Source organism: Cynocephalus volans, chromosome 15 (genome assembly GCF_027409185.1).
Source record: "Cynocephalus volans isolate mCynVol1 chromosome 15, mCynVol1.pri, whole genome shotgun sequence".
NCBI lineage: Eukaryota > Metazoa > Chordata > Mammalia > Dermoptera > Cynocephalidae > Cynocephalus > Cynocephalus volans.
Genome location: NC_084474.1, coordinates 36167856 through 36180618, shown reverse-complemented (window position 1 = coordinate 36180618; position 12763 = coordinate 36167856). Strand labels below are relative to the sequence as shown.

Here is a 12763-nt window from a genome sequence, read left to right as displayed (position 1 = left end):
TCCCATATTATCATATGTAGAAAAGTGTAACTAAAGTAAGGTAGTTTTTATTAGTTGCATAATCTAAAAATTTGAGGAAATTCTGTAAACACCTTCCAGGTAGGCATTATTTTGGTACTGTCATGCTGGTGATTATTGTTATTATAGTTATTAACTACCATTAAGTGGTTAATGTACAGTAGACCCTTTATTTACCAAGTGCCTTTGTAACTTGTACATAATGTATGTATGCATCTCATTGATTCCTATGCTTTTAATTTTGCCATGACACTGGCTATGTGTTCAACAGTGTGGTTATCCTCTCTGTGTTTTCCTGTCTGCCTGCCTGTTAAGTTCTTCATCTGCCACCTGGCATTTTGCTTTGGGCAGGTTGCCACATTGCTGATAGGGCTGAACTGGCACTTCTCAGAAATGGTCCTGGCTGGTTATTCCCCACAACTACAGTGGCTATGACAATCAGGTAGAGACAAAGAGCAGGAAACCTGCCCCTGGTCCCTTGTGCAAAAAAAATCTGTTGCCAGAGGAGACTGAAATCCCAAACCTGTGACATGGAAATAAATGGGCAGAACTTTGGCTAGGTTACGGCAAGTGACGCCAATAAGCATGTGCTGCAGGTGTAAAATTTAAGGGGATGCCAAAAAGGTCAGTAATCAAATATGTTAATATCAAAAGTAATGCAAAAAAAAAAAAAAAAATCCATGAGGAAGGAAATGTAAAAATTTTAAATAAATATAAGATCTGTATTAGTGCCATTCATGGGGAGCCATTTTGGAGCCTGAGGCAAAAGGAAAAATCAGCAATACCACTCCTATTTAAATTTTTGTATTTTGTTCATCATGGATTTTTTGACTCAATTTTGATTTTTTAAAAAATGTTGTATTAAAATATTATTTGTACTGAGGTTTTTTAATACCCCTTCAGTTTTGCACCCGAGGTTGGGGTGCCTGGCTGGTCTCATCTAAGCCTTGTGGGTGGGGATTGGGTGGGAAAGCAGGGCAGGGTTGAGGACAGCTGCCTCCCTGGCCACCCTGCACTGATACAGAGTTCTTCCTGATGAGCTCTGGTCCAGGGAATGGGCCCAGTGGGTTTGGTCTTAAATGTGGAAAGTCTCAACGTGGTTGTTGGTCATGTCTCTGAATATATACATAGGATTCTTTCTTAAAGGCATCTGGATGAAATATATTTCTTAAGAAAGCTACAAGAAGGAGTTTCCTACCTCCACTAACTATGGGAGAAAACGGAATATTATTTCTTCGGGGCATTTAGTTTGTTCAGCGGTGTTCCTTCACGAGGTTGTTAAATGTGGCATCTGGTTACCACAGGGAGTTAAAGTCATGTACAAACTGCTCCCTGGGGTTAGTGTCTGGGGGCTAAAATCTTTCATCTAATTTATACTGATTTACTCATATAGCATTTTAAAGCCTCATTCCTGGCCTCTAACTCTTTTGTTCTGTAGTAACTGTGCTGTGACTGAGTTTGTGCATAGAGGCTGAGAGAATTCTATATTTTCTAAATTCATATTTGGCGGTGTCTGAATTGGTGGTTTTTTGTGGTTAGCCCAGACTTTTCTTCTGCTCTTTACTGGGAGAGCCAGGCTATTTGAAGGCGATGTCTGGATCTAGCCCGATTGGCTTGATTTTGGCTGGGATGGTGGAGGAACCTGAAGGAGAACTTTGCTTTCACACCTTACAGACTTTTTAATTTTTTTTTTTTTTTTTTTTTTAAAACAAGGTCTGCTGAGAACAGACCCAGTCCCTGAGGAAGGAGAAGATGTTGCTGCCACAGTCAGTGCCCCGGAGACCCTATCAGAAGAGGAGCAAGAGGAGCTACGAAGAGAACTTGCAAAGGTAGAAAACCACTCCTCTTGGAACTTCATATTTTGCACTTGGAGTGAGTCATAGTTCGTGTTTCTAAAGAACACGGTGACATCTTATGGTGAGCTGCAGGGGAGAGAAACCCCCGTGTGTTTACATGTCCTCGAGGTCTTGAGTAGGGGAGAGGAGATAGAATAGAGAGAGGAGGTAGAAATAACATTTGTTATTTTTCTGTCTTTTTGATTATAGCCATCGTAGTGGGTGTGAAGGGGTACCTTGTGGTTTTGATTTATATTTCCCTAAACACTAATGGTAGTGAGATAGAAACATATTAGTTTGTTTTTATATGAGAAAAGGTATATATGGGATCTGAGAAGTAGGGTATGAAGAAGGAATGGAAGTGAGAAGGACCAATGAATATCTGTGAAGGCACCTCACTGACGTCTCACACACTTGGCTCTTCAGCTGCACCAGTGACTTTGCTTTACCCTGGGCTGTGTTGTGGAGATGGGCACTTTCAAACTAACTAACTTACTTAATTCCTCCCTCCCTTTCATTTACGTCACATAAAAGTTACCATTTTATAGTGTATAGTTCAGTGGCATTTAGCACATTTTATAGTGTGCAGCTATCACCTCTTTCAAGTTCCATACATTTTCACCTCATGCTCATTAAGCAGTCACTTCTCAGTCTCCCCTCTCTCAGCTTCTTGGCAACAGCTAATCTGCTTTCTGTCTCTATGGAATATAACTATTTTCTGGATATTTCATACAAATGGAATCAGGTAATATATAACCTTTTGTGTCTGGCTTCTTTCAATTAGCATAATGTTTTCAGGTTCATCCTTGTGCTTTGTTGTGCCAGTACTTCATTCCTTTTTTTCATTCAGTGTGTCAGTACTTCATTCGATGTGTCATTACTTCATTCTTTTTTTTTTTTTTGGCCGAATAATATTCCATTATATGTATCCACTATATTTTGTTTATCCATTTATTCGTTGATGGACATTTGGGTGGTTTCCACTTTTGACTGTTGTGGATAGTGAGCTAGGAACATTTATGTAAAAGTACTTGTTTGAATACCTAGTTTCTATTCTTTTGCATATATGGTATACCTAGGAGTGGAATTGCTTTGTCATATGGTAATTCCATGTTTAACTTTTTTGGGAGAACTGCCAAACTGTTTTCCACAGCAGTGGCGTCATTTTACATTCCCATCAGCAATTTCTCCACATTTGGCAACATTTGTTATTTTTCTGTCTTTTTTTGATTGTAGCTGTCCTAGGAGGTGTGAAGTGGTATCTTGTGGTTTTGATTTATATTTCCCTAACGACTAATGATATTGATCATCTTTTCATGTACTTGCTGGCCATTTGTATATCTTCTTTGGAGAAATGTCTATTCAACTTTTTTGCCTATGTTAAAAATTGGGTTGTTTGTTCATTGAGAGATGTAAGAGTTATGTATATATTCTGGATACTAGACCCTTATAGATATATGATTTGCAAACAGTTTCACCCATTCTGTTATCTTTTCACTTTCTTGATAGTGTCCTTTGATGTACAACAGTTTTAAATTTTGCTGAAGTCCAATTTACTTTTTCTTTAGTTGCTTGTGCTTTTGGTGTTATATCTAAAAATCTATTTCCAAATAACAGATAATGAACATTTACCCCTATGTTTGTTCCTAAGACTTTGATATTGTTAGCTCTTACATTTAAGCCCTTGGTCCATTTTGAGTTAATTTTCGTATGTGGTTTGGGGTAAGTGTCTTTCTTCATTCTTTTGCAAGTGGATGTTTAGTTTTCCCAGCACCATTTGTTGAAGAGACTATTCTTTCCTCAGTGAATAGGCTTGACATCCTTGTCAAAAATCCATTCATCGTAGATATATGGGTTTATTTCTGTACTCTCAAGTCTATTACATTCATCTATATGTCTGTTCTTATGACAGTACCACATTTTTTTGATTACTGTAGCTTTGTAGTAAGTTTTTAAGTGTAGAAGTATGAGAACTGTACATTTTTCTTATTTTTCAAAATTGTTATTCAAGGTTCTTTGGAATTCCATATGAATTTTGGGATCTGCTTTTCCACCCATACAAAAAAAAATGCCATTGGGATTTTTTTTTTTAAATGTAATTTTATTAATATTATTTTTTACATTCTAGGATGTTGTTGGAGAGCAGCTGGGAGGAAGGGGGAGAGGGGAAAGGGGAAGGAATGGGATGGAAGAAGGAGGAAAGATGAGGGGTGGGATTGAAGCCTGTGGCACCCCCTCATTCCCACAGGGGAGACCTGGGGGCTTCCAGTGGTGGCTTGGTCGTTTCCGGGTGGGGTGCAGATGTCAGGGGGGTGTGGCAAAAGCCCTCACCCTGCACTGTCCCATCTTGGGAACCTGGGGCCCTTCTTGCTGCAGCTTGGTGGTCATTGCTGGGCTGGTTGCATGTGTCGGGGGGCGTGGTTGAGGCCTGAGGCCCCTCACCTCTCCAGGTCGGGAGAGCCTGGGGCACTTCCTGCAGCAGCTTGGTGGTCGCCGCTGGGTTGGCTGCATGTGTCGGGGGGGTCGTGGCCAAGGCCCTTGTCCCCCACACTCATGATTGGTTGCAGATGTTGGGGGGCATTGCTGAGGCCCCTGGCCCTCCACCCTTTCTGGCTTGGTAACCCAGGGGTCTTCCGGTCCTTCTAGGTGTTGTAGGTGTTCTTTGGTGAAATGAGACCTTTACTACTTAATATGAAACTTTGTCTCTGGTTTTGGGTACTTTGTTTTTTCTTTCATTTCTTTGTTGGATTATTTGCTGTTCCCACCATTTAAACTCTGCACTGGAACTAATTTGTTGTCCTTTGCTTACTTCTAAAATGCAGGAACTTCCTGTGGGGACCAGCACTTGAGACCTGTGGTTGAGCTAAATTGCTGCTTTGCTGGGGCAGGTTTTTTGTGCAGCTCAGGTTTTAATAGTTGACTTTATAGGTACTTCCAGTTCTCGAGAGATCTGGTGCACCTGGGTTGTGTGGAAACTCTGGTCTGGGCCTGAGTCTTTTCATCAAACTGTACCCCATGCAATTCTGTATTCCTGACCATTCTCGGCTGAGTGATCCTATGCTGACTGGAGGGCAGATCAGCTGTCCTTGCTGTGCCCCAGTGTTCTCCTCGTGGGCCTGTTTCCCCCACCGCCTGTGCTGCAAACACTTCCTATGGGGTGGGCCATGGGCCAGTCCCTTGCGATGACTCACTGGCTTCTGAATGGCTCCTTTTTTTCAGTTGTTATGGCTCCTCACTGCTGTGTGGGTCTGCGGAAACCCTATTAGTGGTCTTGCTGTCCTGGGAGCCACCAAGGCCCCCTTCTCCCCTGCTGCCTCCAAGCAATTTCATCTGAAGGGCATAGCTGCGGCTTTTGCCTACTTCTGCTCTGTGCACTCAGCAGCTCCAGCTTGGACATGGCTGGGCTTGAAATGGTAGAAGGGTTTTTTTCTTTCATCGTGGCTTTTCCCACTTTTATGCACACTGTAGGTCTCTCCTCCTCTTCCCCTGAGTTCTAGCAGCCCCAGCTTGGCCATCGTTGTTTTTTTATAGTTGTAAATTGGTTGATTTTGGGGAGAGAGTGATGGCTGGGGACCAGACTATTCCACCATCTTGCCTGGAAGCCCACCATTGGGATTTTGATAGGACTTGCACTTGAATCTATAGGCTGATTTAGTGAATATTGCCAGCTTAACAGTATTAAGTCTTCCAGTCCATGAACATGGAATTGTGTTTCCATTTATTTAGGTCTGCTTTAATTTCTGTTAGCAATGTTTTGTAGTCTTCTGTGTACAAGTCTTATACTTACTTAGTTACATTTATTCCTAAGCATTTTATTCTTTTTGATGCTGTTGAAAATGGAATTGTTTTTAAAATTTCCTTTTCTGATTATTCATTGCTATTGTATGGAAATGCAACTGAATTTTGCATGTTGGTCTTATATCCTGCAGCTTTGTTGAATTTGTTTATGAGCTCTAATAGACTTTATTGTGGATTTTAGGATTTTCTATATATAAAATCACGACATCTGTGATTAAAGATAGTTTTACTCTTCCTTTCCAATTTGGATGTCTTTTATTCATTTTTCTTCCCAAACTGCTCTGGCTAAAAGCTTCAGTACAATGTTGAATACCAGTGGTGAAAGTGGGGGCACCCCTTGTAGGGGGAAGGCTTTCTGTTTTTCACCCTTGAGTATGATGTTAGCTGTCAGTTTTTCATAAAAGCACTTATTCATGTTGAGGAAGTTCCCTTCTACTCCTAGTTTTTAGTGCCTTTTCATGAAAGAGTGTTGGATTTTGTCAAATGTTTTTTCTTTACCTATTAAGATGATCATGTGGTTTTCTTCTTCATTCTATTATTGTGGTATATATTACATTGATTTTCATATGTTGAATCATCCTTACATTCTTAGGATAAATTCAACTTGGTCATTTTGTATAATCCTTTTAATATGCTTCTGAGTTTGTAGTATTTTGTTGTCATTCTTGCATCTATATTCATAAGAGACATTGACTGCAGTTTTCTTGTAATGTCTTTGGCTTTGGCATTAGGGTAATGCTGACCTATTATAATGGGTTAGATAGTGTTCTATCCTCTTCTCTTTTTTGGAAAAGTTTGAGAAGGATAGATGTTCTTTAAATGTTTGGTAGAAGTAACAATTGAAGCCATCTGGTCTTAGACTTTTCTTTGTGAGAGGTTTTTGATTACTGATTCAATCTCTTTACATGTTATAGATCTGTGCAGATTTTCTATTTATTCTTGGGTCAGTTTTGATCATTTGTATATTTCTAGGAATTTGTCCATTTAGTGTAGGTTATCTAGTTTGTTGGCATACAATTATTCATAGTATTCTTTTGTAAAACTTTTTATTTCTGTAAGGTTGGTATTAATGTCCCCACTATCATTCTGATTTTAGTTATTTGTGTCTTCTCTGTTTTTTTTCCTCTGTCAGTCTGGCTAAAGTTTTGTCAATTTTGTTGATCTTTTTTAAAGAACCAACTTTTGGTTTTATTTATTATCTCTGTTTTCCTATTGCCATTTTGTTTATCTTCACTCTAATCTTTATTATTTCCTTCCTTTTGTGTTAGCTTTGGATTTAGTTTGCTCTTTATATTCTGACTCCTCAAATGTAGAGTTAGTTATTGATTTGAAATCTTTCTTCTTTTTTATTGTAGGCTTTTACAGATGTACATTTCCCACTGATACTGCTTCCACTGCATCCCATAAGTTTTGATATGTTGTGTCTTTGTTTTCACTCATCTCAAAGTATTTTCTAATATCCTTTGTGATTTCTTCTTTGACCCATTGGTGGTTGAAGAGTGTATTGTTTAGTTTCCACATATTAGGGAATTTTCCAGCTTTCTTTTTGTTTTTGATTTCTAGTTTTATTCTGTTGTGGTTGGAGAATATACTTATATGATTTTAAATTTATTTAGACTTGTTTTGTAGCTCTGTCCTGGAGAATGTTTTATGTGCATTTGAGAAGAATGTGTATTCTACTGTTTTTGGCTGGAGAGTTCTATACATGTCTGTTAGGTCTAGTTGGTTTATGGTGGTGTTTAAGTACTCTGTTTCCTTACTGATTTTTGTCTAGTTGTACTATCTATTTCTTTACGTAGGTTTTATAAACTAGGTAGGGATAGGATGGATAAGGCACATTGGTGATAAGCCTTATAAAGAGAGTAAGGATTAAAAATACTGAGTATTTAATGCATGGCTAGTATTTTAAAAAGAAAAACAAAAACAATTTCCCCACTAGTTATGTTTATTGTAGAAACATTAAAAAATACTGAATAATATTAAAGTCATCTACAGTGTGAAAATTTTAGGTAATTTGTTTATACCTTTTCTATGTATATATTCCTATAATTTATTTCTATATTTTAAGAAGGCATTCGAATACACATCTGTAACTTTTTCCCACTTAAGTGAATTTCAAAATAAATTTTTTTCATGCCAATAAATAATCTTCTACAACCCCATTTTAAATTGCTGCATAGCCCATTTTTAATTCTGCAAGCTTATTTTCACTATATGGACATATTTATAAACATTTAGATTGTTTCCATTTTATGCTGTTATGAAGTTTGATGAAAATAGTTTGATGTAGACCTTTATGATCTTTAATTAGTTCTTTAGGGTAATGTTCTAGAAGTAGAATTATCCCTGGGTCTAATGGTTTTTAAGGGCATTCCCATATACACCAACATGGCCAAAATGCTATCCAGAAGATTTCTCACAGTGTAGGTATGAGAGTAGTTTTTACAAGTCCTTGCAAGCTCTCAATATTATTATTTCATTATGAACAAAATAATAATACAGGTTGAATATCCCTTATCCAAAGTGCTCAGGACTAGCAGTGTTTCAAATTTTGGATTTTTTTTTTTTTGATTTTAGAACATTTGCATATATATACTGGTTGAGCATCCCTAGTTTAATTTTAAAATTCAAAATTCAAAGTGCTTCAATGAGCATGTCCTTTGACAAGAGTGTCCTCATGTTTGTGTTCAAAAAGTTTTGGATTTTGTAAGATTTTGGACTTTAGATTTTCAGATTAGGGATGCTTGACCTGTAGACCCAATGTCTACAAACTGCTCACTATGTGGCAGGCACTGACCTGAGCTCTTTGCATGTATTATTTCATTAATTATCATAGCAGTCTTATGAGGCAGGGACTATTATCATCATGATTGATATAGGAGGAAACAGGTCTAAATCTCTAAATAGGTTATATAACTGTTTAACAAATGAAGTTATCAGGTATATGACTTGTAAATATTTTCTACCATTCTGTGGGTTTTTCTTTTCACTTTCTTGATAGTGTTCTTGAAAGAACAGAAGTTTTTAATTTTGATTAAGTCAAATTTATCTGTTTTTTTCTTTGGCTGCTTATGCTTTAGGTATCATGGATGAAACCATTGACTCATCCAGGGTCAGAAAGGTTGAGCTCACACAGCTAATGTATAGCAGCATTGAGTCTTATATCCAGGTCTTCATGAAGTCTAATACCTTTGCATTTATCCTTTTATTTGTATGGTATTCATTCTTTTTCAGAGGTTTATTCAATTCTTCCAAAAACCTCATGAGATATGGTAGATATGTTATTACTCTTATCTCTTGTTTACAGCATAGTAATAATATTTAGTAATAATAATTAGATATAATAAAAATCATTTGCATTTAAAACAAATGATGATTTTCATTTTGGAAAAGTTTTACATCAGGTTGTATAACCATCACCTGTATCTATTTCCAGAACATTTTTATTTTCCCCAAAAGAAACTCTGTTCCCATTAACTGTCACTCACGATCTTTTCTCCCCAGCCCTTGGAAACTACTAATCTACTTTCTATCTCTATAGATTTGCCTGTTCTGGATATTTCATATAAATGGAATCATACAACATGTGGTCCTTTGTGACTGACTTATTTCACTTAGTGTATTGTTTTCAAGATTCGTCCATATTGTGGCACTTGTCAGTATCTCCTTTTTATGGCTATATAATATTCCATTGTGTATATACACCACATTTTGTTGATCCATTCGTTGGTTGATGAACATTTAGGTTGTTTCCACTTTTGGACTGTTATGAATAATGCTCCTATGAACATTTGTATGTGGGTTTTTGTGTGGATCTATGTTTTCAGTTCTCTTGGTTGTATAACTAGGAGTGGAATTGCTGGGTCATATGGTAGCTCTGTATTTAACTTGTTGAGGAACTATCAAACTATCTTGCTGCCAAACGAATCATTTTAAATTCCCATCAGCAGTATCTAAGGGTTTCAGTTTCTCCATATCCTTGCCAACACTTGTAATGTCTGTCATTTTGATTATTTGCATTTCTCTAATTAATGATGAATGGTATTGAGCATTTTTTCATGTGCTTATCGGTCATTTGTATATCCTCTTGGGAGAAATGTCTGTTTAAGTCCTTTGTCCATTTTTAAATTGGGTTGTCTTTTTATTATTGAGTTGTAAGTTTTTTTATGTATTCTGGACTCTAGACCCTTATCAGATATATGATTTGAAAATATTTCCCCTATTCTGTTGGTTATCTCTTTACCTTTCATGATAGTGTCCTTTGAAGCACAACAGTTTTTAATTTTGATGAAGTCTAGTTTATCAGGGTTTTTTTGGTGACTTGTTCTTTAAGTGCATATCTAAGAAACTATTGCCTAATTCAGAGTTTTGAAGATTTACTTCAGTGCTTTCTTTTAAGAGTTATATGGCTTAGCTCTTACATTTAGGTCTGATTTATTTTGAGTTAATTTTTGTATATGTTCTGAGTTAAGGGCTCAACTTCATTCATTTGCATATGGAAATCCAGTTATCCAAGTACCATTTGCTGGAAAAAATTCTATTCTTTCCAAACTGAATTGTCTTGGTACCTTCAAAAATCAGTTGATTATAAATATTTGGGTTTATTTTTGGGCTCTTAATTCTATTCCATTGATCTGTATATATGTCTGTTGTTATGCTGCGTATGACACAGTCTCCATTACTGTAGCTTTGTAGTAACTTTCCTACTCATTATTTAGATTTACATCAGAGATTCTTAATCATGCTCTCCTTTATGCTTTTAAGGTCATTGTGTGTGTGTGTGTGTGTGTGTTGAATTAAGGAATTGTAGCTCTGATGTGCTGGGCTAGGTATGACAGCACAGATATCCATCAAAGGTGGGGAGTACAGGGGTTGTGCATTGTTCAGAAAGATTTACAGTGGCCTTTCTTTCAGCTTTTATTGGGGGAAGTGAGTGCCTCATAAAAGTGTTAAGGGGTAGGAAACTTACTGTGTAAGTCTATTCTTCAAAGAATCTGAAGATTTGGGTTTTGGGGTAAAGAGAGAGATTAGAAAGGTAAGAGTGTATGATAGAATCAGCCAGTAGACTGAGAAGTGGAGTCAGCAAAGCTGGGATGAAATTTTGGTTCCTCCATGATCTGTTTGATGCCTTTTGGTAAATCATTTAATTTACTTGATTTTAAACCTTATTCATTCCTCTTTTGTTGCCCTTTTCTTCTCATATTTCGTTTTGTCAGTGTACATCTTAAAATGTGACTTCCAAAACTGGATACAATTCTTGAGATCCTGTTTGACAGGCACAGAAGGTTATCTAATTGTTCTGGACCTATATTCCCATTAATGCCATCTAAGAGCTATGCTGTAGGCTATTCTTTTTTTTTTTTCTTTTAACAGCCACATCACATTTGATTTATCCTGCTCTCCATTCTGGAACACTCATTTCTTCTCATTTCGTGTTCTCTAAAGATTTAATTAGCAGTGAAAACGGTTTACTTAGCAATAGTATATGTTGTTTTTAAAGACCATATTGTCTTTGAAATCATAAAAATGTTGTGCAGGTCAGGGTTGAGAATACAGCTTTGTAGCAAGCCAGGAGAAGCATCTCTCTAAGGGTCTTGCATATTAATGAATATACTTTAGGGACCCAGCTTTTCAGCTTCCTGAGACAAAAAGTCTCCCCCATGGGGTGTCTATTTCTGTTTGAGTCTACCCCTTTTCCTCGTTTTCCTGGCTTAGCCTTTTCCTCTACTCTGTAATTCTGTTTCTTTTCTTCATAGCTTCTGCTTACAGTTTTGGCCTCCTCAAGTATATAAGCTTTCCATCCCATCTCACAATTTCACTGTGCCCTAGCTAATATACCTCAGGGCTTCTTTCTCCAAGTCTTTTCAGCTTCTTCTTCCAATGTTATCTCAGTTTCTCAAACTAGGTTTCTGGTTGAGAGAGTTTGATTAGTCGGGCGCCTTCTTTCACACCGGGCACATCACTCGTTCTTGGCCATTCAATGGGTGGCAGTCCTTGGGTCAGGGGCCTGCCTTTGACCACCTCACCGAGTCTGGTCAGTCAGCATCAAGGGGTCCACATTGCACTTTTAAAGGGCTCTCTGAGGGTGGGGGGATGGGAGGCAATTTGATTTATTATGGCTGTGACTTTGGTAGGTACTGGGACTGACAAATCCAGTATGAACTCATATGAAACATGCAATAAGGTTGGATTCTAGTTTGACTTGGTTGTACATGTTTTGGTGGGGGATGGATTTATTTTGATTTAGTACATGATTATGAGTTTTGGTGGGCACTCAGGTAGAAAAGTCTAGCTGGAAAGGTGGACCCAGAGGTCAGGAGAGTGGATGTTAGAGTAATTTGAGTACTATCCATGTAGAGGCTTTGAGCCCTAAAGCTATGTGAGATCACTGAGGAAGGAAGTACAGGGAGAGGGGAGAAGGCCAAGGACAACTCAAGATGGGAAGAGAAAAAGCTACTGTGGAAGAGAAAAGAGAAGCTCTGCTACAGGAAGGATCAGCATGTGACCAATTTACTACACAACACAATATGTTGTTTTTAAAGGAGACAGATAAATGAATCCAAAAAATTTTTTTAATGACTCTAGAATTTTGAGTATAGTTTTGCACTAATAATCTTAACATACTGAATGACTCTTTGTCTATCCCTACCCCAAACCCCTTCTCCATAGGTAGAAGAAGAAATCCAAACTCTGTCTCAAGTGTTAGCAGCAAAAGAGAAGCATCTAGCAGAGATCAAGCGGAAACTTGGGATCAATTCACTACAGGAACTAAAACAGAACATTGCCAAAGGATGGCAAGATGTGACAGCAACATCTGCGTATGTCCCCTTGATCATACATTTTTCCAGAGAATGTAAAGGACAGTTTTGCTTCTTTTTGTATGGGAAGGGGAAGAGAAATGGGATGAGGATGCTTCTGCAGCCTTCCTTTGAACAATACACGATACTTTCTTTCCAGTTCTCAAGTGTACCTGACTCTTTTCTAACACTGGTTTTCCAGACTGTTCTAGGGAATAGAAAATATCAGTAACCAGTCTCATGTGCGAGTTGAAGAAGTAAAATTCCTGTTCCAAAAATATTATATAGTCGGCCTTTCATATCTGTGGGTTGCAT

The 12763-nt window shown here is 37.6% G+C and overlaps 1 protein-coding gene across 4 annotated transcripts in view; it reads left to right on the top strand.

The window, feature by feature from the left end:
- The window catches only part of TPD52 (tumor protein D52), a 230156-nt gene that overhangs the window by 80659 nt on the left and 136734 nt on the right, over positions 1-12763 (top strand). For all 4 annotated transcript variants that reach the window (XM_063079380.1, XM_063079377.1, XM_063079375.1 and 1 more), the window contains exons 2-3: positions 1732-1847; positions 12321-12469. In XM_063079380.1, coding sequence (XP_062935450.1) covers positions 1732-1847; positions 12321-12469 — 265 coding nt within the window. The remainder of the gene's footprint in view (positions 1-1731; positions 1848-12320; positions 12470-12763) is intronic.